This window comes from Oenanthe melanoleuca, chromosome 1, assembly GCF_029582105.1.
Source record: "Oenanthe melanoleuca isolate GR-GAL-2019-014 chromosome 1, OMel1.0, whole genome shotgun sequence".
Lineage (NCBI taxonomy): Eukaryota > Metazoa > Chordata > Aves > Passeriformes > Muscicapidae > Oenanthe > Oenanthe melanoleuca.
Genome location: NC_079333.1, coordinates 91719338 through 91742406, shown reverse-complemented (window position 1 = coordinate 91742406; position 23069 = coordinate 91719338). Strand labels below are relative to the sequence as shown.

General features: G+C 35.9%; 1 protein-coding gene across 1 annotated transcript in view; it reads left to right on the top strand.

Moving 5' to 3' along the window:
- Positions 1 to 23069, top strand: part of ANOS1 (anosmin 1) — a 126381-nt gene that overhangs the window by 85561 nt on the left and 17751 nt on the right. The window contains exons 7-9 of the mRNA XM_056501306.1: positions 3617 to 3819; positions 6321 to 6468; positions 11043 to 11189. Of these exons, the coding sequence (XP_056357281.1) occupies positions 3617 to 3819; positions 6321 to 6468; positions 11043 to 11189 (498 nt within the window). The remainder of the gene's footprint in view (positions 1 to 3616; positions 3820 to 6320; positions 6469 to 11042; positions 11190 to 23069) is intronic.

Here is a 23069-nt window from a genome sequence, read left to right as displayed (position 1 = left end):
ATGCTTCTGAATTATGCATGTGGGCAGTCAGTCAAAAAGATCACAGGTATATGAAGACTAACAGTAGAATGGCTATTAGCTTTATAGTCAGCAGAAAGTCATTTTAGCTTTATAGTTAGGTTGACAAACACCTTATGTAGTCAGCTTTATGATTCAGTACCAGCTATTAGACCTCGAAGTATTTTAGCATGAGTTGTATAGTGCTTTTAATATCTGCATGGACATAAGCATAACAGACCACCTTGGAGAAGATGACTTTTCCATTCAGTATTGCAGAAGAAAAACAACTAATCTGCTAGGTGGTAACTGACTGGCATGCATTGTAGAAGAGCATGCTTGTAAACACGTCACAGGTTTTCTTTTTTTTTGCTTTGCTAGGTTCTTGTTTTTTTTAGGGAGGCCTAGGGGGTGTAGGGGTTTTTTGAGTGCTTTTTTGAAGGTGGGGTTTGGGTTGTTTGGTTTTTCTTCCTGTTAACAGAGATCACATTATCTACCCTGCTATTGCTTCTCACTTGTCTGCTTCACTGGTGAAACTAAATCCTTTCAAATGAAGAAACAATTAATATTCTTGATCATTCTGTCACTTGTAATAGTGATGTGTGTCACAAAAATATATCAAAATAAGTGAATAAATTACATAGTGGTATTGAAATACTTAATATGGAATGGATCCTAATCTGATATAAAATGCTCACTGATTGTCTTAATATTTCAGGTAATACACCCCAAATCCACGAAATATTTTACGAACAGACAGGACTTTTTTTCAGTTGATTAAATGCAAAACTGTAACAAGTTTTGTTAATCTTTGATATCTTATATCTTTATAGATTATTATTTTCTTAATCAACTAGTTTTAATAAAGTTCTTACAGAAAATGTTTTACTTTCAATGTCTTACCTTTTCATGTCTGTTAGCTGCAGATCTATTCCTTTTCTGTCTTCTACCACTACCACTGTTCTTGTTCAAAGGCATTTTTGTGGATGACATTTGAGAGGCTTGCAAAAGAGTCTTTGAAGAAAGAGGGCACTCAGGAAAATATCTGCTCTTGCTGTATTATTTCACATGTATATTCCTTCTAAGAAGACATTTTTTCTATCCTTAACTGTAATTACCCAATGATTTTTAACACAATGTTTTATTCTCACACAGCAAAGTAGAAACACTAAGAGATTTTCTTTCAAGTGTGGATCAGCATTTTGTCTGCTGCCTGGACTGTGTGTAGTGAGCACAAAAGAAATTCTACTGATAAAGTGATGTTTTCAATAAACTGTGCAGTCATAAAATGTACAGGGTGATACCCTGGTGCTGTAGAATTTAGAAGAAATCTCCTATTAGTTTCAGTACATAAATAGGTCTTTCTTACTGCTTTCTTTTGCTGGAATGAACATCCAAACATTTGAAAAAACATTTTTTTTTTTGGTGATTTGCTTTTAGACATAGAAAAAATTGGTGAAAAGAACTTCAAAATGTTTTTCACTTTACACTTTGTCCAAAAGAGCTATTTCATTTACATTTTTTGTCTTTTTTAAATGACTCTCTATCTCTTGCAGATGCAGAATGAAGACAAACATGTTTTATAGGTTGAATTATTTTTGCGTATATCTGACCACTTGGGAAGATATATTCTCTGAAACACTTTAATTTTATCCCATATGTTTTGTATACATAATACATGATGCATACCACTTCTGGGAGATAACCTGAATAATTCACCTACAGTAATATGATCATGTTGCACTTCAGGTTATAAATGTTTTATATCTCTAATATAATGTCATATAACATAAAAAAGCCCCTAACATTTTAAAACACTGAAGATGAATGCTTAATAAATGTCTTAGAAGTGTAAATCATTATTCTGTTTATATTTAGTTTGCATAAATTTCATTTTATACCTACCTTTTAAATAATAGAAGTAAATGAAAAATTGTGTGAGAGAATAGTAAAATCACTTAACTAAAGTTTTCTTTAATTTTGGAATAAATAGTTTAGCATACTTTAGGATGGAGTGGTTGGAAATTTCACAGGTAAGGAAAAAAGTGTAACGGCAGTGCTTCTCCAAAGCCAGAAAAAATAAAAACAACTGACTTGCTAGTGGATTAAAAAACACAAGTGAGAAGAGAGGTATTCTTACTATTTGGAAATTACTTTAAGTTTCCAGAATTCTTAAGTATGCTTTGTAACTATTATGGCCAAAAGTTAGGTTGAATTATATGTGTGATGAACAGGGGCATCCATTACTATTTAACTAAAATGGAATGTGTGAGGAATCCATTGTTATTTCTGCAAAAGCCCTGTTCAATAAAAGGAATAAGTAATTTTTTTGCATCTGCTCATCTTTAAAAGGGAAATACTGTCTTATTAATTCTGAACGTGTCTTTTTTAATAAACCAAATGATGGAATTTTTCAGTGAGGCCATTTTTCATATGGATTTTCTGATGAATTAAGTATGCCTGGAATGTTTATTTAACAACTCATTTACCATTATAGAATAATGGAAGTGAACCATACAGTAAATGAATGTCTGATGCCCCCTCCTCACACCTCAGGTTTTATTTTTGGCAAATAAGTGATGGCTGTAAGTTTGTAACATGTCTTAATTATTATGAATTTCCTTTACTCTTCTGTTGTACTTTTAATTTGGTTTCTTTTGCATCTCACCACTTACTTCTGCAGTTTCCTTTCATTTTGTCAACAATTTTTGTCTGCTACAGACATTTAAAAAAAGGGTAGAAATTAAAAAGTAGGAGGTGGTAAACAGCTTTCAGAAACTTTGTTGCAAAATCTTCTTTGATTCACATTACTTGGGATCAGGATATTATATAGTGAGTCCACAGGGAGGACCTTAAAATCAATATTGGAAAAGGTTCAATATTGAATCTTATTCCAACTCTGGCTGTCGTTTGTCCTTGACTCTAGAGTCAGCATAAAGACACCTGAAGGTATACTATCTCCATTTATATTGACCAGGAATTGAACCACAATAGTGAAATAAATCAAAGGGGTAGCTAATTGCTTTTTGACATTCTAAGAAAAAACCCTATAGATTTCTGCCACGGCGTAATATATCATTATGTTTTAATTTCATTTATTGTAAGGAAGTGTTTATGTCCCATGGTGGTAGATATCAATATTAGAATTTTGAAGAAAGACTCAATGTGTCAAGACCTAATTTTATCATCTGAGAATTATCTGGTAATGAAAAAATATTCAGTGTTTCAGCCATACAGTTCTGTGGTTACACTGCAAGGCCACTTGAAGAACTGGAGTGTTTTACACTCACTGTGTATTTAAAGTAGTGAGTGACAGAAGGAAAACTGGTAGTCTGGTACATTTTGATAAAGCTTCATAATGTTTGTGAACTATCAACAACACAGAATAATGACAAACTAGATGCTAACCTATAATTTTTATTTCAGTAGAGTTTGAATTTCTAGAATTTACAAGAAGCCATATCAGCCACAGGATATCTTTGCCTGAATTTTCCTCAATGTATTTAGAGTGTTTAATCCAGCTTGTGAATGCCTCACAAACACATGAGGTGAAGATAATCTTTACCTTACTGAAGATAGTTTTTCCCTTAAAATATTTTCATTTTTTTCTAAATTCTAGATCCATCTGCTCCACCAGCTCCATCTAATATCAGGATTGCCAATATCAGTGCAAACAATGATGGAAGTGTAAATGCAATGATTACTTGGGATCTTCCAGAGGAGCCTGATATCCCAGTGCACCACTACAAAGTCTTCTGGAGCTGGACATACAGCAAATATGTAATTCCAGCAAAAAAAAAGAGAAGGAAGATTACCAATGGGGTAAGAAAGAAATTAGTAACTGGGACAGAAATATGGTTTATTTTTGACACAAAATAGAGTGTAATATAAAATGTGTGATAAGTTCCAACGATTTCAGCCACTGGTAAAGTAGTGGTCCTAATTTTTAATATCGCGAAGCCCATAGACAATTTTGACCTCTCAGTCCTTTTCTTACCCTGAACTGGGGGAGAGAAGTAATACATAGAATACAGGTAAATATGATAAGATTTTTCAGAAAGATGAAGAAAAGTTAAATGCTGTTAGTCCTCTAAATGTAGGCTTATTCAATTAGTGCTTCTTGAAGTGTTTATTTTATTTAAAAAGCCTGACATTGTCGGTCACATGTTCTTTCACTACGCAAGTAAAACTTGTGACACAGTCACAGAGTAATTGTTAAATAGTCAGTATGGGTCCAAGGAAAAACATACCCAAAACTCTTTAAATAAACTGCTGTACCAAAGGTCTGGCAATATTTTCTTAGCAGCAAGTTCCTATGAGTTTCTTGAGTAATGTATTAAATGTTTGCTTTGCTGGAGGGCTTTTTGTTATGATATCCTTAAGCATATTGCATATTATTTAAAAGCAATTAATAGAAATAATTAGATAGGAATAACAGAAATCAGTTAGACATAAACTGATTCTCAGTACTTTTGGTAGTTAGGATTTGGTCCTGTGTCTGTGTTAACACTGTGTTCTGGCTCCAGCTGCCCATTGCACTGTGATGAATGACAGCAGAGAGTCACAATTCCCCCTCTGTCCTTCAGTCAACAAACCCTGACAGAAATAAAGGCAGTGCAGGCTGTGTGATGAAATCAAGTCCATTTTCACAGAAAGGAAGGTCTTTATTGTCCTTTAAAAAATAATTGTGGCAGGATAGGAGTAGGGTTGGACTGTGCTGCACAGAGAAGCTTGTGTTCCTCAAGAAGGCTGACATTGGGTAAAGATGTTCAGGAAGGACTCTTCAGCCTAAAGATAGCAGGGAGCTTCCTTTCTCCAAGCTGGTCCGTACATCAGAAACCCCAGAGGAGTTTAAAATTGAGCTGGGCCTTTAATACCTTTCCATAGGGTATACTTCTGACATACAAATAATTCTAAAACAGGTCCATTACAACATTACAGTAATTGACACCGAGTTCTGACCTTGAATATAGGGAAATGCAAGCTGTATTTTTTATAGAAAAGGCAAGCTCTTACAATATCTATCATAGTACTTCTGACTTGTAGTTTTTCTTCTGCAGCATGTCATGAAACTGCACAGCAATGCCACTGAGATTCAGGACACTCCAGATGCTGTAGCTAATTAATGGGCATTTGAATACTGTAGCAACTCTTGGGCTGAATAATAGCAAATATACAGACATTTAAAAAACAAACAAAAAAAAAAAAAAAAACAAAAAAAACCAAAAAAAAAAAAGAAAAGGTGGAAAAGTCTTAATTGTTAAAGATCACTGAGGATTACTTTTGTCTGGGTTTTACCTTTAGATGTAGCCCGACCCAAATAATTTCCTACTGATTTCCATATTAATTCATTCCAGGTAGACATTGAATTAGTTTGACTGCAATATTGACATTGTTAATCAAGATTTCTAGTCAATATTTCAGCACTAAATAAGTAAAGATAATAAATACTTTTTGGCAATCGCCTTTTTAACATCCCAAGTGTTAAATATGGGATGGTTACCTTGGTACATGGTTATCTATTACTCTATATGGACTGCCAAATTTAAAAGGCACAAGGGGAATCCTAATGAAAACATGGAGTAATATTTTCCACCTAGCATATGGACTAGAAGGATATCTTTATGATTAAATCTAGCAAAATAAGATATAAGACTGAGAAGGCTGGACTCTTCTTTGCAACACCATGTTCCTTGCCTTGATGTATGGGTTTTTGACTGGAGAATGATAAACCTAATCTGTTGCTTCCCCATTTTATACACATCTGTGACATTGGAAACTGTATTTTTTCTATTCTATTTTCCATTCTACACAGGAAAAATGTTCTTTCCAACAAGATGGTATTTTTGGTATATTTATCAAGAGTTGAAACAAATAGAATTTATTGAAAAATGTATTAAATGTTGGGCTTTATCTATCTTCAGACTGGCTGTCTCTAGGAAAAAAAAGTTTTCAATTGCTTAACTAACACTGAAATTGGGGAATAAAATGCTTAAATTCCTTTTGCTAAAATGATTTTGGCATAAGAGAAACCTTGTTATATAGAAGAAAACCCCTTAGGTTTTGCCTAAACAATAGGTTTGGAATTGCCAAGAACCTGCCAAAATTATGCAAACATCAAGTAGGTTAGTATTTTTAAAATGACACAGAAAAAAAGAGTCCAATTAAAGAAATCTTGTACAGAAAGGAAATTTTGCTCTGAAATTTATACATGAGTTTTCTAACTTCAAAAAAGTAGTGTGCCTAAGATAACAAGCCTGCTTTTAGTAAAGGCCTGTGCTTCAGCAATATTATAACTGCTTTGTGTATTTATTCTATTACAGGCCCAAAATTATGTGGTCCTGGAGGGGCTCCAACCCAACAGCAACTACAATGTAGAGCTGCAGGCAGTGACACGCTGGGGTCAGATACGCCTAAAAAGTGCTAAGGTTTCTCTCCATTTCAGCACAACTCAGGACATCAGGAATAATAGTGAGTAATCATACTCAAACACCTGGATGCTTTCTTTCTCCTTTATCTGGAATTTGAATGTTTTATATAATGATTTCTTAAATTTAAAAATAAATATCATTTTCTTAAAGAGGGCTGTTCCACAGCACAATGATCATCTCCTGGTCAAGTTGAGTAACCTTTTCATGTTAAATTTCTTGTTTAAAAATTGGTGACAGTTTTTGCCTAATTCTTTGACTTAGACTCTACTTACCTAAAATAAACAGTTGCAAAGAAAATGGAAGTCTTTGCATAAATCTAGTGTTAATATTTTTTAGATTCAATACAGGTATAAATACTGTTTCTAAGTGGATGGAATAAAACCATTTTTATGTGTGTTAACTGGAAAGTATTAACCTGCAATGTTTTTCAAAATCCTGGCTGTTTTAGTAGCCCATTAATTCAGATTCTGTGTCTGACAACCATGCATTTTCAAAATATTGCACACATAGGACCCACATTCAAATTAAAATCTCAAGATGTTTAGGTTATATATTGTTAAGATGTTTAGAACTTCACATGCTAAGTAATATAATTGCAAACTGAATCTGGCAGAAAACCAGAATTCTTAGCCCTGTTTAAATGCTATTTATACAATTGCAGTACAATCCTGAGTTACTGCCCAAATTGCTGATGGGTCTCTGATTAACTGATACAGCAGAGTTCTGAAAATAGGATGTTAAAGAATATGATTTTAATTATTCTGCCCTGACTTCATTTAATTTTCTATTCATTTACATTCCTTCTTTAAAGTACACTCACAGTTTAAACTTGTAGCCATTTTTATAAGAGAACTGTAATTACTTTCAACCTAACTAATCAACTGCTATTTTTTGCCATATTCTGTTTGAGTATACATAAAATACAGTTATATGGTTGTTAGCTGTAACAGACCTTCTTGTCTGTGGTTGTTTCACATACTAATGTACCAAGAACTAAAAATAAGCTAAAGTATCCTTCTTTTTCCCATATTACATTAATCTTTACTACTTTTTTGGGCCATCTTGAGAGACAGCAGAAGGTCAAGTTTTCATCTCTTCCATACACTGAGTCTTTGCTTCAAATCCATACCAGAATATCAGTTTGAATCTTCACAGGCTGTATATTAGGCAAGTTTGAGTTAAATCCTCAGTAAGCCAAATGTAAGTGAATACAAGACTTCTCCCTTTTCCTTATTGGCTCTCCTAGATTGTACCTGTGCTTTTTTTCATCCCCTAGAAAAGTAGCCTAGTTTGCAGGACTGTGCATGATACCAAAATCTTCTTACAGTTACCACAGTAAGTTGTCCTTCCTTGTCTATATGTACACAGGAGATGTAGTAGAGGAAAAAATAACTGTGTGAACTGGGTGTTTAATTCCATACACTGAGCCATTGAGCACCATTAGAAGCAGATCATTGGTGTTTATGAGGGATTTCAAATTTTACTGATTCTTTTCCTAAGAAAAGAATCTTTTTTTTGTAGAGTATGCTACTTTTTTCCTTCTCTTTTTTTCCCCCTTGCAAAGTTCACTAGATAAAGAAGCAAAAATTTTTTTCTTCACCCTCCCCCTACCCAGTTTCCTGCTCCTTTTGATAAAGTTTCTTTGAAACTCTGGCTCTGGGTGCTAAACTTTAAGGTATTTAGTTTTCAGTCTAGTCATCTTGACTGCCATGTCACAACATGACATCACAGCTGAGTTTACATTAAAGCAAAGAATCCTGATGCTGGGATTTTAGCTGTCTGAGGTTGGTCTTTTTCCTGCTAAGTGGGAGAAAATTCTAGATGCCATTGTATATAGCTAGCCAAAGAGAAATTGGGCAAGCTTTTTAAGATTCTTGTCTCATATTATTGTTAGTATAATTTTATAAATGTTTCCATCTTGGGAGCAGGGATAATTAATCAACTAACCTTTGTCATGCTTTATTGGTACTCTTGACATTGGGTCAGACCATCATAATCTTTAAACATGATAGTAAATAAAGACTTTCCATATAATAAAAGCCTTCTGAATTGAAGCTGAGTAATTGAGATGAGCATGTTATTTTTTGTGCCATTCCATACTTACTGTGAGGAATCCTTTCACTGGAAGGACTGTATTAGCTCTCCATGGCCTCATATTGTTCTGACTCTCTTGGTCTATATCATTCCATATTTGTGTTGGGAGAAGATCTTTATTTCAGTTTTCCCTCTTCAAAACAGGGTTTTTCAGAATCTGGTGCAGGTCACATTTGAGTTATTACTTATAAACCCTCTATGAAATGGAGTTCATTTATGCTATACCCTCACACATGACTTGGCCCCTCTCCTTGCTTCAAAAAACAGACCATCAGTAGTTTTCATGAAAATCTGCTATCTACTTATGTCTAATTAGTACAGACTTTCTAATGCCTTGTACTTTACTTTGCTTTACTGGAGTGACCTTTCTGTACTAAAAGGTTCATTAATTGTTGTATTGTATTTTAAACTAGAGTAAAACTATATTGAGAGCAATATTTTTTTAATCTTGTATACTTCAAGAAATTTGACTGTTCAAATTATGCACATCCATTTATTTAATGAGCTGTATTTTCTTTTTAACCAAAAATCAGTGCCTGTACCAACCAAAACACATATTCAGTAATAAGTTTATAGAAAAATCTGAACATCCCTTCTCTTAAGGCTATGAGGTAAATTATTCTAAATTCTTTGAACCTAAACCACTGATATCACTTACTTTATTTGACAGAGTACTGTACTGAGACATGTATTTAGGCTTTTTTGGACATTTTTTTAAATGGCTAGATTATATTTTACATAGAAAAACAAGTAAAAACTTCTCCTGGTGGAGATGCAAATTCATCTTCTATATCTCACTCAGGTTAGTTAGGTACAAAGCCAGTCCTGCTTGATGTACTTTTGAGAATACTTGGAGACAGATGGAGAAATATGAACAAGAAACAAAAAAATCGCCTGAAATATTATCTAGGACATGACACTCATGGCTTGTCTTTATTTTGGGGCTTCCATGGCCTTTGGGAAGTAATTCCAGAAGGAACATGCCAATTTTGCTGAAGTCCCACTCTGCTCTGAGTGGAATTAAGCTCTGGTTTTTAGGTGCCTGGTCCTATTGTCAGAATAGAGATAGCCCACACCCCTCTGAAGTAATTTAGTCCTGCACACCTCTGTGAGCTTTGACCTCAGCCCTCTGGCATTACATTTCCCCACACTCAGAAATGCATTGCCTCACTATATTTGTGTGCTTCACTTCTGGGAAATGTAGCAAGATTCTTGCTTGATCTTTATATAGAAATATTCTAAATTGGTGTCCTGGTTTTTGTAGAAGTGGAGCAGACAGAGAATAGCAAAGCAGAGATTTAATAAAATTGAAGAATACCTAATAGATTTTAGTTTGTACTTCTCTCTAGAACTTTTTTCATTTCCATTTAGGTAGTAGTAACATTATGGTCACCTTAAGAAAAAATTTTGTTAAGTTTGGTAGTTTAATTTAAAGCAAACAAGAAAAACAAATTGTATTAGATTCAGCAAAGGGCTGAGAAAGTAAAATTTGGCCATAAAGCAAGTGAGTTTCAATAGAAGCTTCATATAGGGCAAATGTTCAAGTTTTTATGTTACTTGTGACAATTACTGAAACCTGAATCTTTCCCTCTTTCTCTTAAGTATGTAGTTGATAATTTGCCACTTCCTTATAGTGGACTCTTCATTTTAATTAGATGTTATATTGAATTTAATACAGCTTTTTTTTTTTTTTGTTTTATTTATAATCTGATCCTCCTAATTGAACAGATACGTTTGCAAGTGTGCAATGAAAAGTGCAGTTTGAATGAACGTTTCTTTCTTTTATACTGAAAGTATTTGTAAGTACTATCAACCCTACTAAATGGTAATCAATTTTTACCAAAAAAAATGCTTGATGAAGGACATCCAATTGCAGTTTCTTGTTGGAAGCCAGACACACACAGCATCAAGGGAATTGCTGAAAGAAAACTGTGCTCTTGCAGTGTTTTCCTAAGCATTCACCATGCATGGCTGGGAACAGGAAAGTGGGCAAGACACATCTTTAATCTGACCACAGTGTTCTTACACAGCATACCAGAGGTCTGTATTTACTTTGATGTAGTAACCACATGTGGCACTCTGTGGGTTACATTCAGTGCTGTCCTTGGATTTTGTACATATTCAAACACTGCATGAATATAAAGGCTGTGAAGTATAATAGAGAACTACTGGTAGATACTGTGCTTATTTAAAAGTAATTGTGTTAACATTTTTTGTTCTTGGAGATATAAATACAGTCTGTTTCCTTATTACTCTTAAGAAAAATTACAGAGCATTTTCCTGTATAAAACATATTTATCTTTCTCGGTCACTTTCTAAATTTGACTGAATTTCAAACAAGTGATTTTTCAGCTACTATGGAGAGTTAATTCTTTTTATTTATTTCATTTAGGTAAGAAACAGAAATAAGATCATTTGGAATAAAGATACTATTATTTTCTGAATTTCAGCAAGTTTAGCATAGTCATTGTACAGCACTGTAGTTAATAAATAGTTTCCTGATTGTTCTGTGTTTTGCAGAGGAACGCACATCTGGGAAACCACAGAAAGGACTGGTAGATCCCTACCCAACCTTTCAAAGAAGGAAAACCGCTCGTTTTCTTAAAATTGGAACTCCCTTCTATCAGGACAATCAACTTCAGGTCAAAGTCTACTGGAAGAAGACAGGTTTGTCAAATTTTTCTTTACTATTTTCTCTGAGGAAGACTCTTATCAGCCACCTCAGATGGACAATATTATAAGTAATTAATAGTTGAATCCTATACCCATCCTTTCATCCCTTCATCTTCACATTGGAGGGAAACATTGCCTCTCCTCTTTGTGTTATGTCTGTGTATATGTCTTACAGAAGGAAATTATATGAATCAGCTATCCAGAAATCATAGTCAGTCATGTTGGGATACTGAATTTTCACAGAGCTGAGACAATTTTTATTTTGGTATGAATTACCTCTGTAAAGTTTTAAATAGTAGAATTTGGCATTACCTACAAAAATTTTGAGGAACATAAGGATGTTTAGCTTAGTGCCAAACTTTATCAGTCACCTTGATTTAGAGCAGAATGGGTGGTTGATCACAACCAGAAAACGTCTTGAAGTTAGTTTTCTTCTAAGCTGCATCCTTCTGGTTTCCAGAAAAATCTTAACAACAATTTTATGGTTTAAACCTCCAGTCAAAAGAAAAATTATGTAAATTTTAAGTGTCTATTCATATTCAGAAATCACTAAAGGGATTTTCCTTTCTTGTCCTCTAAGAGCATATTGGTTGCTCCAGTTTAGCATTACAGGTTCATATGCTGTTTATGAACATTTCAAAATGTTCTCACACTGTTCATTTTTTTAACTTGGAGCAATCTACATATGTATCAGTGCCACTAAATTAAATCAATTATGGTTTTTTTTGCTTGAAATAAAGAGCTACAAAATGCATAGTCATTTCTTCTTGAATTTTTCAAAGAATTTCAGGAATATTTAAGTGCTTTTGGGTTTAGATGCATGTGGCAGCACCCTCAATGAGAACAGGCTGTATAAATGTTCAATTATGTTGTGTAACATAGGAATATGTCACACTGGATATTGTGGATTGTGAGAGGTATCCTTTGCTTATCCTTTGCCTGCCTTTTTGAATGGTTACCTTCCAGGCCCTGCTATGTCAATTACTTTCAAATCCATCCTTATTCCTCCCTAAAACATGCAAGCTTTGGTTCAGCTGAGTACATGCACTTTTTTAATATTCGTCCCTCTCATGGCTATGCTAGTTCTTTGGTTTTTTTCTTACTTTCCCCATTATATTTCATTTTTGGGTTGCTTCATGGAAAACTGGAACAATTTAAAGTTTAAATGAAAGTTGAGGCAATTTCAATTGGGAATATTTGGTTTACCAGAAAATGTGGTTTTTGTTATCCAAAGTGAGATTTATATATTCTGAGCATTGTTGGGACTGATCACCCTAAACTTTAGCCTGTCCAAGGGAGATGTCAGCTCATCATCTGAGCTCCTTTTATTGTTAGAAAAGAAAAGCAGGTGACTTCTGAAGCAATTCACCCCCCAGAGCAGCAGAATTGCTCTCTGGAGATGCCTCTCTTCTTTACTGAGAACAGAGGGGAACCTAGACAGCTCATTTGTAGAAAGCTTAGAGATGCCTGATGTCTCTCTGTGAGCTGAGGTTCTATTCTTGGCAGTCTGTGTTGAGAAAAATGAGGGACAGGATTCAAAGATGAGACAATGATGTCTCCCACAGGCGTCAGACAGGGTTGTGCAACTCCCAGTCTGCAGGCAAGATTCAGCCCAGTGGAACCATCAGTCCTGCTCCAGATGTTTTCCTGCCAGCTGCTGCCAGAAGAAAGATCATGTGTCCTGTGACCAAAATGCCAACACCCCTACTGACATTCACCTTGTGAATAGTTTGCCAGAGTTAGTTATACTTAATGGAGGGAAAATCCTGAGCAGAACAGCAATATTCTTGTTCCAACATGGATATCTTGAACTAGGTGTCCACTATTTATAATGGAATTATAACATAGCTATTGAACTTAGAGGCATTGCACCATAAAACCTAAATGTTTCCATCTAAATCTGGAGTTGAATCTCACCATCTGCAACATACCTGGAGGTAATATTTGTATTAAAAGCTATAGATGTCTATAAAAAGAAATGAGGTAGTCAGCACCCTTATAGGGAATCACAGTTTGGAAATAAGAGGATTTCAAAGTGGTATAATTTCCAGAATTGGAGAATGTCAAAGACAGCTGTGTCACAGACCTGTCAAAATGACATGTTTTCACATACTGTCACCTTGTGCCAGGGGTGTACTAGCTGATTTGCTGGCTGTGCAGCTGGCTCACCTTGTGTGGAGCTGTGTGCATCCAGTTACATAAAGGGACACCCAGGACCTGGCTGGGGGCACGTTCTGTGAGGTGCACTGGGGTGTTTAGGTACATGACCAACCATGCAATGGAAGATGCCTTCCTTTTTCCTGCAGAGCAAAGGTCTGTGAAGAGGGGCAGAACATGGCAGTTCATCACACTTACCTTCTTTTTTTTTCTTTTTTAAGAAGAAAATATCAGTATTCTGAGTGACAGCACATGCAGTAACTCAGCAGGAACCATTGAATTGTGTGGAACTAAAATATAGCCAATTACTTGCTCATGAGAAGCCAGCAGCTTCTATAAGCTCCTGCAAGTGTTTGGAGATTATGTAGTGCATGGGTGAGGTACTGTAAATTTACTAGTAACAATTTACTGCAGAGCAGGTCTGTGTGACTGTGCATGGAGCACAGCAGGAAAATCATATTGTCTTCATGAAAAACAGCAGTTACTGAGACAGCTGTGCTGGGAGCTGTACCCACACATCTTTCACCTTTATGAGCTGCACTCGATGGTGTTCAGGGAGTTAGAGGAGGTAGTAGAGTGCAGCAACTGTAATGGGAAATACTGAGAGAGACCTTACCTGAGCCTGCTCAGTGGCATGGCATCTATTTTTATTGCAGGCAGGAAATCAGAGTTCAAACAGTTCCTGACAAAATTTACCTTTTTGTATCTTACATGGTGGTTGAACATAGAAGTCCCTGTTGATTGCACTAATGTTCTCATTTTTATGTAGTTTGCTATTAAAAATTAATACCATTTTTTGGTAGAGAAACACAGCTATTCTATAGTCCTAAGTTAGAATGTATGACTTTAAAACAGAAAAATTAAGGGGCCAGCATGAAACCATGTGAAATAAGTAGGCTGATAAGTGTGAGAGTCACCATGATAAAAAAATAATTCAAGAAATAAATGTTTCAGGCTTAAACATGTTGGACATTTGTAAGTTGATGAAATTTCATTTGGTTTTGGTAGTCTTTGTTTTGTCTGGTATGGTTTTCAAGTATTTTTGGACTTTTTATGTTAGTCTTTATGACATGAACAAGAGATAGTTGCAGAGATGATGAAATAAAAATGTTATTTAGATTTTGGATGGGCTTTATTTTAGATGAAGATTTAAACCAGTATGTTATCTCAGAATCATGGAATTGCTGGGTTTGGAAGCGCCTCTGGAGATGATCTAGTCCAACCTCTCTGTTAAAGTGGGTTCACTTGGAGCAGATTGCACAGGATAATGTCCAGGCAGGTTTCAAATATCTCCAGAGAAAGAGACTCCACAACTCCTTTGGGCATCCTGTTGCAGTGTTCTGTCACTCTCAAAGTAAACAATTTTTTCCTCATTTAGATGAACGTCTCTCTGTTTCAGTTTCTGCACATTGTCCCTTGTCCTGTCACTGGGCATAGCTGAAAAGACTGTGGCTCCATCTTCTTGATATCCATCCATTTGTAAGCATTGATAATGCTCTCAGTCTCTCTTCTTGAGGCTGAACAGCCCAGCTACCTCAGCCTTTCCTAATAAGTGAGATGCTCCTGTCCCTCAGCCATCCTTCCTGCCCTCCACTGGACCTGCTCCAAGAGCTCTGCATCTCTCCTGTGCCTAGCAGCCCAGAACTGGACACAGCTCTCCAGATGTGCCTCCCCAGGGCTGAGCAGAGGGACAGGATCACCTCCCTGCTGCCAATGCTCTCCCTAATGCCCCCCAGGATCCCACTGGCCTTCTTGGCCCCGGCACACACTGCTGGCTCATGGACAGATGGTTGTCCACCAGCACCCCCAGGTCCCTCTTCACAGAGCTGCTTTCCAGCTCAGTCCCATCCTGCCGAGGGTTGTTCTTCCCTAGGTGCAGGACCCTGCCTTTGTCTTTGCTGAAATTTACTGAACTTTGTTCTCACTGAAGTTGCTCTTGTTATGTTGACATAGTTTCTTTTAGCTGTAATGAAAACTTTAATAGTTGCTGTAACAGCAGTCTTTAGTAAGAAGAGTTATTACTTTTCTATATTATTAACTACTCAGAATTTTTTATTGTATTCCTAATTCAGTGGTCATACCATTCTATGCAGACCAGAGATTTAAAATTTTTTTAAAAAATTTCCTCCTAAACTGAGATGGCTCTCTAGAAGAGTTTTTTTACTGTGTCCCAACATTGTAGCCTCATAGCATACCAAAGATTACAGAAACAAAAGGAAAGACCTGTGTGTATTGCTTATATCCTCTAAAGAAACACAAACATGCTCCTAAGGTTGTTTTATATTATTTCTTTATTTTCATTGGTCCCATTTTAGCTGAGAAATTATTTTTGTTTTGAATTTGAATAATTTTACTCAGTCTAAAGAGCTAAGTATAGTGCAGAATCATAGAAAAATGTAGATGGGCAGGAAGAGACGTCTAGAGGTCAGCTGGTCCAACCATCTGCTCAAAGTTGAACTAACTGTGAAGCTAAATCAAGTTATTAAGTTCTATCTGTAAGGCCCTGTAATAGATGTGGTCACTGTTTTTTCAATGTCAGAGAATTTATCCTTCATCAACACCAGCCTGCAGAGGCCATCTAAGTTTATTTCAGTGTGCCTTAGGATTTACAGAAGGTATGGTGATATCTCTTGACTAATCAAAAATAGTTCTTCCATGACTGAAGGTGTATTCCTCAGTGAACTTTGCAGATGAGCCTCTAGGAAGGCAGTGAAAAGAACAGATGACATCAGGGCCAAAGCTCTCAGTTTTATATCATCCTCCTGAATAGAAGGATATGTCCTGTGCAACAGCTGCACCAGAGGGGGTGTTGCAAACTATTACCAAACTGACTTTGTTGTACAGCAAAGAAGTGACTGCATATCAGTGCTCAGAATCTGCACTCAGTGTTTGAATGAAAGTCTGAGTAAGGGGATGGATTTCCATGTGTGTGCATTGTAATGTGCCACAGTTTGGTAAGCAGGAAAGACTTATCTGGGCTTGTTCTTCAAGTGTCATTTCTTAAGACCCATTAATGTTAGTAATCATAAGGCATGAATGGAATGTAGAATCTGGGCTTTACATTAAAATAAAGCTCTTTCTGAAATAATCTTTCAGGTTGCATACTCTGGTGCAATGGCAATAATCACTTTTGGATGTATGCTAGCAAAAGTGCCTCCACACTTCAAGCAGTACAAGGTACTTAGCAAATGCACATGATGTTGCTAGACAGTCATCCAAAAGCATGTTGCATATGAGTACTAGCTTCTTTCTGAAGGAAAAAAAATGTCTTTTCCTGCTGCCTTTCACTTAGCCCTGAGATTAGAGAAACAGTACATTCCTTAAGCAGCATGAATCCCCCTTTTGTAAATGAAAAGTAGGATGTGGTCCATGGCCAGATATTTTGGCCATCTTGATGTGTGAAATTAGAAATTTTCAAGTAGTGGAATCAAACTAAACAAATCACTTTTAACTCCTTGGTGTTGAGATCAGAAAGTACCATCCATTTCCAAAAATGGATGCACTCTGAAACCCCTGTTTAAAGATATTTGATACTTAAGGATGATTAGGAATCTCAGTGTATTGTGCAGTAACCAAGACTGAAAGTGTGAAAATAAAAAGATGCTTAAGTTTTCTCTGTTTTTCTGTGGTTGGGCAATTAGAGGGCTAAGTGTTGGACTTAGCTGAAAAGCCTCCAAGTTGCTGCAAATCTCTGTATGAAAATAAAATTTTGCTCACAGACAGAAGGAAAAAAAAAAATCCCACCTTTTATGAACTCTGCATCAATTCTCATCAATTGCTGCAATAATTATAATGCACTTAAATATCAGAATGTAATTTCTTTCCAAAGCACTTGTCACAACAATAGTTTCTAAGTCATTGCTCTGCCTTCACTGCCATTTTCTCAGTGCCTGTTATTTGAGTATAGTACAACTCACTTTGCTCAGGTAAAGCTTTGGTTTCCTTTTCTTTGAATTAAGTCTGTGTGCATTTACTTCCCCCTGTTTAAATTAAACATTTTAAGTACTTTCAGATATTTGAAATCAATATATCTGCCTCTTGGTTTTGCTTAAAAAGACAAATATTTAAAATGCATTAAGACTTGGCTTCAGGCTTCTTTCTTTGTGTTTCTGTAAATGCTAAAGCAGAAGAAAAAAAGAATACTTAAGGCAGGGAGAGGCAGAGAATCCTCCATTGTCTGATAAATCAACCAAACAAGAATAACGAATTAAATTACAGAGAAAAATAAAATGTAAGGCATGGCAAAGCAAATAGAAAGCTAACACAAACGCTTTTAAGCCCAGATCTTAGGAAAACAGAATTAACTTTCACTTAGTTCAGGGACATAAATGAAGTGTCTGTGTGTGCTGACTCTTTGTAATAAGGTATTTCATATGGCAGGTTTTGAAATGAAAGCTTTCCCATTGATAACACATATCAGATGGTCCTTTCTCATGGAAGTAGAGCCATTGAAGTTACAGAAATCTTTCAGTGGCAGTTGGAGTTTCCAGGTCTTACTGTAAAGAATTCTGCAGTACTTGCTTGATGCTAAAGCATTATTTAGTTTTAGTTTTTAGCTGTTGCACTGGGCAGATTAGTGTTTGAGCAGCTGGCCATATTCTAATTATTGATATCCAGGCAGTAGAATACTTGTACTTCAGGATATCACTGTTGTCCAGATGGTTCTTTCAACAAAATGACTTGTTAGTTACAGTGAAGTATACACTAATATATTGCCCTCAGACTTCCATGAGAACACAGGGACTTTGTCTCAGCAGTGGTTGATTGTGTGGGTATGCATAATGTGCATTAGTACTTAGGGATTTAATTAGTAAAGCTGGCTCTAAGCACAGGACTCTTCACAGGACTAGATCACCTCTTTAGAAATGCACTGGTAGATATTAAAAAATATGCTTTTCCATATGTGCTACTCCTGGCTCAGATACCTGTATCTTATGGGCTTCCATAGCATCATGCCTGGGGAGATAGGTAGTGCTGTAAGCTTTAATTATCATAGGAAATTATTCTGGAGTTAAAAGAATATTGTGTCAGTAGTATCTGTGTGGTTCCTACACCTTCCTAACTTTATTTTTCTCCTTTATTTTGTCTTAATGTAGCTTCAGGAAAAAAAAAAATCTCTTTGCCTTTTTTAAGAGGATGTAAAGGGAAGCATCTGACCATCTCCAGTTCTACTTGCTTTACTTTACTATAGGTCTCCAGTTTCAGTGTGTCCAAATGTGAAATACTTAAAATATTAAAATGTTACTGGTGGAAGTAATGAAAAACAACAACCACAAATAATAGAATTTGGTAGAACAGACGGTTTTCAAATTCTCAAATAGTCTGCAATTGATTAGTGGTGCCAGTTATAAAGTTTTAAAATTACTTTTACAGTGGTGGCAACCTCCAGTGGCATCTCCCCTGCAAATGGGACAATATTGGAAAGTGTGTTCAAAGGCACAGTTTACTACATTTCTTCATGATTTCACAGCACAACAGAAAACCATTGCTTGTTGCCTTGCACTTGCTTCCAAACCTCCATAGCTTTCAGGGTAGGTGGTTAAATCTCTTGGTTTGAGAGATTTAGAGGCAAGTTTGTCCAACTGCTAGTCTCAGGAATGTAATTGGAATTTATTCGAAGTCTGCCAGGAAATTAAATAGTCACAAGTCAAATCAGAGGTACCCAGTGTGTTCCCAGAGCACAGACAGCACAGAACACTGATTTTACTTAACAGGCACCCGCTGATGTTTGCTGAAGGCTGGACTGGACTGGTTGGTACATTTATACACTTTGTACATTTAAACCACTTACTGTTTATTTTAAAAATTTATGTAGTGTGGGCTGTGCATGCGTCCTCAGTATGATCTGAATCATACTCCAGAACACCTTTTAATCATTGTGAAAGTATTTTTAATTTGACTTAATTTGTGGATTTAAAAGAAGTCTTCTTTTTATTCTTAAATTTAGTAACTGATAGAAATTTAACCTTCTTTTCTTTTGAACTTATGTTAAAAGTTTAAATGAAATGTAATTTCAAATTACCTGGTCCATGAGTTCAATCCAAAGATACATATTTAATATCCCATTTCAAAATCATTTATCAAGACTTAATCCACCAAAAAAATTACCCAGTCGACTAATAAATAAGCTCTTGCCTGATTTTAAATTCTTCAGGAAAAAACACATTGTCAAAACCAGTATCTTTTTGTACCCTCAATATGTCTATGTCTGACTAATACAATTTTCTGGATTTCTAATTACTGCCTGAGTATTACTGCAGTGTATGAAGTTAATTATTTTAACCACAAGCACAGTACTTTATATATGTGTATATATACATATATGTAGTATCACTAAACTTGTCATTGGCAATGTCTGATCTGAGGCTGTCTCAATAACTGAGGGGTAAAATGGCAAGGTTTTTACCATCCAAGTGCAGAATCACAGAATATTCTGAGTTGGAAGGGACAGAGAGGGATCATTGAGTCCAGCTCTTTAGAGAATGGCCCTTATGGGGATCAAACCCATAACCTTGACACTCTTAGCACCATGCTCTGACCAGCTGAGCTCCTCCTCTCCTTTCCCAAACTGTATCACTAGGTCATATGGAGTGAAAGCTCTGTCTCACAGTCTTACACTATTATACCTGGAGCAATCCTGCCATTCCTACTGTGAGTAAAAGGAACTGAGGTTCAGCCCTTTCCAAGATGCTTCACCTGAGCTATGAGCTAATAACTGCTCATGAGTGGTCTCTTAGCCTGCCTAAGCCCTGGATAAATCATTGCTCTTATGGTGCAGGGGAGGGTGACCTATCAGCAGGGAGTCATCATGCTTATGGTGAAGGTGGTTTAAACTAATGAGTGTCCTCTTGTAAACTGGGTCAGTTTTCCTCCACGTGCCTCTTTTTAATATGTATTTTTAATTAGCTAGTTTATAAGGTGGCCATAAAACTAGTTGCATAAATACTACAAACAGGGGAAGGAAGCTGGACTATTTGAAGGAGTAGCTAGAGTTGGAGGGAAAGAAAAAAAAAAAGAATATCTGAAACTGAAATTATAATCTAATTTTTAAGATGACCCATATATGCAGCTGATAAATAATGAGTTGTTAATATCAGTTTCTTTTGCTCCTGTGACCATAAACTGGATGCAAAATTATCCATAGTAGTTTAGACCAAAGATCTTACCCAACAGGTTTTCTGTTCTTGACAGTGGCCAAAAGCAAATCCGAAGGGCAAGAGTGTAATGGTATATTATTGTCTGCATGTTATTGTCCTAGCTTCAGACAATTTCCAGTTAGTCTAAATTCCTGAGCCCAGTGTGATTTCATTGTATTTATTCACTTCTGATGCATCTATCTTCACAATAATATCCAGTGTCCTTTGATGATAACCAAATTGCAGGGCATCTGAAATATCCTTAGTGATGGAGTTCCAGAGTTTTTAAGTGCTTGTTCTATGTGGAACCACTTTTTTTTCTTTTTTTTTTTCCTTTGGTTTTTTTATTTTGTTTGTTTTGTTTCAAAGCAAATTCTTCTACATTTATATGACTCCTAATTCTTGCTCTGTTTACCTTGTCTGTATGCACATGATTTTATAGACATTTAACCTGTTTTTGCTCTGTTGTATTTCTCGTAGACATTCTTAAACTTCAGATTTAGAAACTTCACATTAATGGTGTAAACTTTTTGAATAGCAGTTCAGCATCCTGGTATGGTGTTCCATAATACATATCAGGAAAGTTCAGTTTTGGAACTCCATGGATCACTGTAGATACAAACCTGCCCATACCTGGCTTTTGCATGAGGTCTGAGAGAGAAGGGAGCAGCTGGTGCATCCCTGCATCTCTTCCCACTGTGGAACTAGGGGCAAGATGAGTCTGTACTTTCACTCTGGAATTGGGAGAGATTCCAAGATTACTTACCCTCAATATAGTGAATTTACCCTCATTATGGTCTGCTTGTCTAAATTACTCTCCACATTTTTCAAAGTTACATAGAATGTTAAAGTTAATGGTAGAGTAGCTGGTGACATTTTCAGCGTCTGCATAACCTTAGTGAGCCTTGGACTTGTTTGTTTGGGTTTTTTTCTTTTCCATTAAATTCAGGTCTGGGATGCTTAGCCAGCTTTGAAAATCTGGCTATGAGGGAATAAGGTAGAAAGCCTCTATTCAGGCTACAAGCAGCTATTGTGAGACTTGGAGCTTACAAGAGGCAAATTTCCTTGTAATGGAAAACCAGAATGAGATACTGTTGAACTCACTTTGTATAGGATGTTGTGTGTGGGAAAATAAGTAAGGGTAGAGGTAATCCGGCTTAGAGATGATCCCAGGCTTAAATCCTTCAATATAAACATCTTCAAACCTTGAGGCTTCCTAGGTCTAGATATGGACAAAAATACTGTCTCAGGCCTATTTTCAAATTATACAGTAATTGTTAATATCATTTTTGGAAAGGCTTGCTGTTCTATTATACAAAGAATCTGTTCTATAGAAAGGAAGTTTGTTTTAAATGGCATAATGTGAGAAACAAAATCTTTGTGATTTAATCGTAACTGCTTATATTCCATGTAAGACCAGGAAACAGTATAGTTTGTCTTGCTAAGAATTGTTTGTTGAGTGAAGTTTAAATGTCAACTGAAGGTTTTGGTGTTATTTTTAAACTTACTGCTTGAATAGTAATTATTAAAAAGCTTTTTTTCTCAAGGGTATCATGAGTACTGAGAATTTCATAACCAAACAAACTTTGGACTTTTTTTTTTTTAACCATCGGGTGAATCAATGCAGAGGAAGCAAAAGAGACAGAGCTGTTATAATTTAATTATTTTCAAGAGAGCTTACCTTAAATGCATGTGACAAAACAAGAAGGAAAAGGGGAATGCAGAGAGATTTGCAATTCATTAGCACATCAGTGCAGCATTTTAACATTAGTTGAAGGTAAATTCTGTTTACTTCATTTTGCATTTGCTAAACTACCGTGACTAAATAGCACTTGTTATTATATTATTACTTTTTTTGCTATCATTAGTTTCAGATTGCAGATGTTGGACGTCATGAATCAGAGCAATACAATGGCTCATGAACCAGTATACAAAGAAATAAATAAGTGTTATGATCTAGTACTGACTGAGATCATATTTTGCTTCTCTTCAGTACAATAAAGTATCCCTTCCCATACTGATCTTCTGTCATGCTGTTATTTAAATGTAATAAATGCCATGTGAATCACTTCACACTAATCATGTCCTCAAAACTTAAGGAACTAGTAGTAAATAAAACTCCTTCATTTGTTCACTTGGATTTTGCCCATATTTCAGCCTTCCCTGCATAATTTTCAGGATCTCTTCAGCAACTGAATTCATCAGAAAAAGGATTGATAGAAAGCTGCATATATTAGATGTCTATGTGGACATGGAAAACAATGTTTGTCCAATAAACAGATGAACATGAGCCTTCAGATTCTATCTCAAATATTTGCTTTCTAGTTTGTGGTGTGGAAAGGCAGGCAGGTGCTGCTGCAGAGCAGACACTGCTGCTCCTCCTCCTGCTGGAGTGGTGGGTTGGAGCCAGTGCTGGGTTGTGCCCAGGTATAAAGGGAGGAGAGAGAGCAGGAACCTTTCTTCAGGAAGCCTTTGACTTGTACAAATCTTTGATCACTTCAGAGTTGATAATATCCTTTACTTTATGCAAGGCATCATTAATTTCACCTTTTACCATTGCTACAGCTTCACCATTCAATAC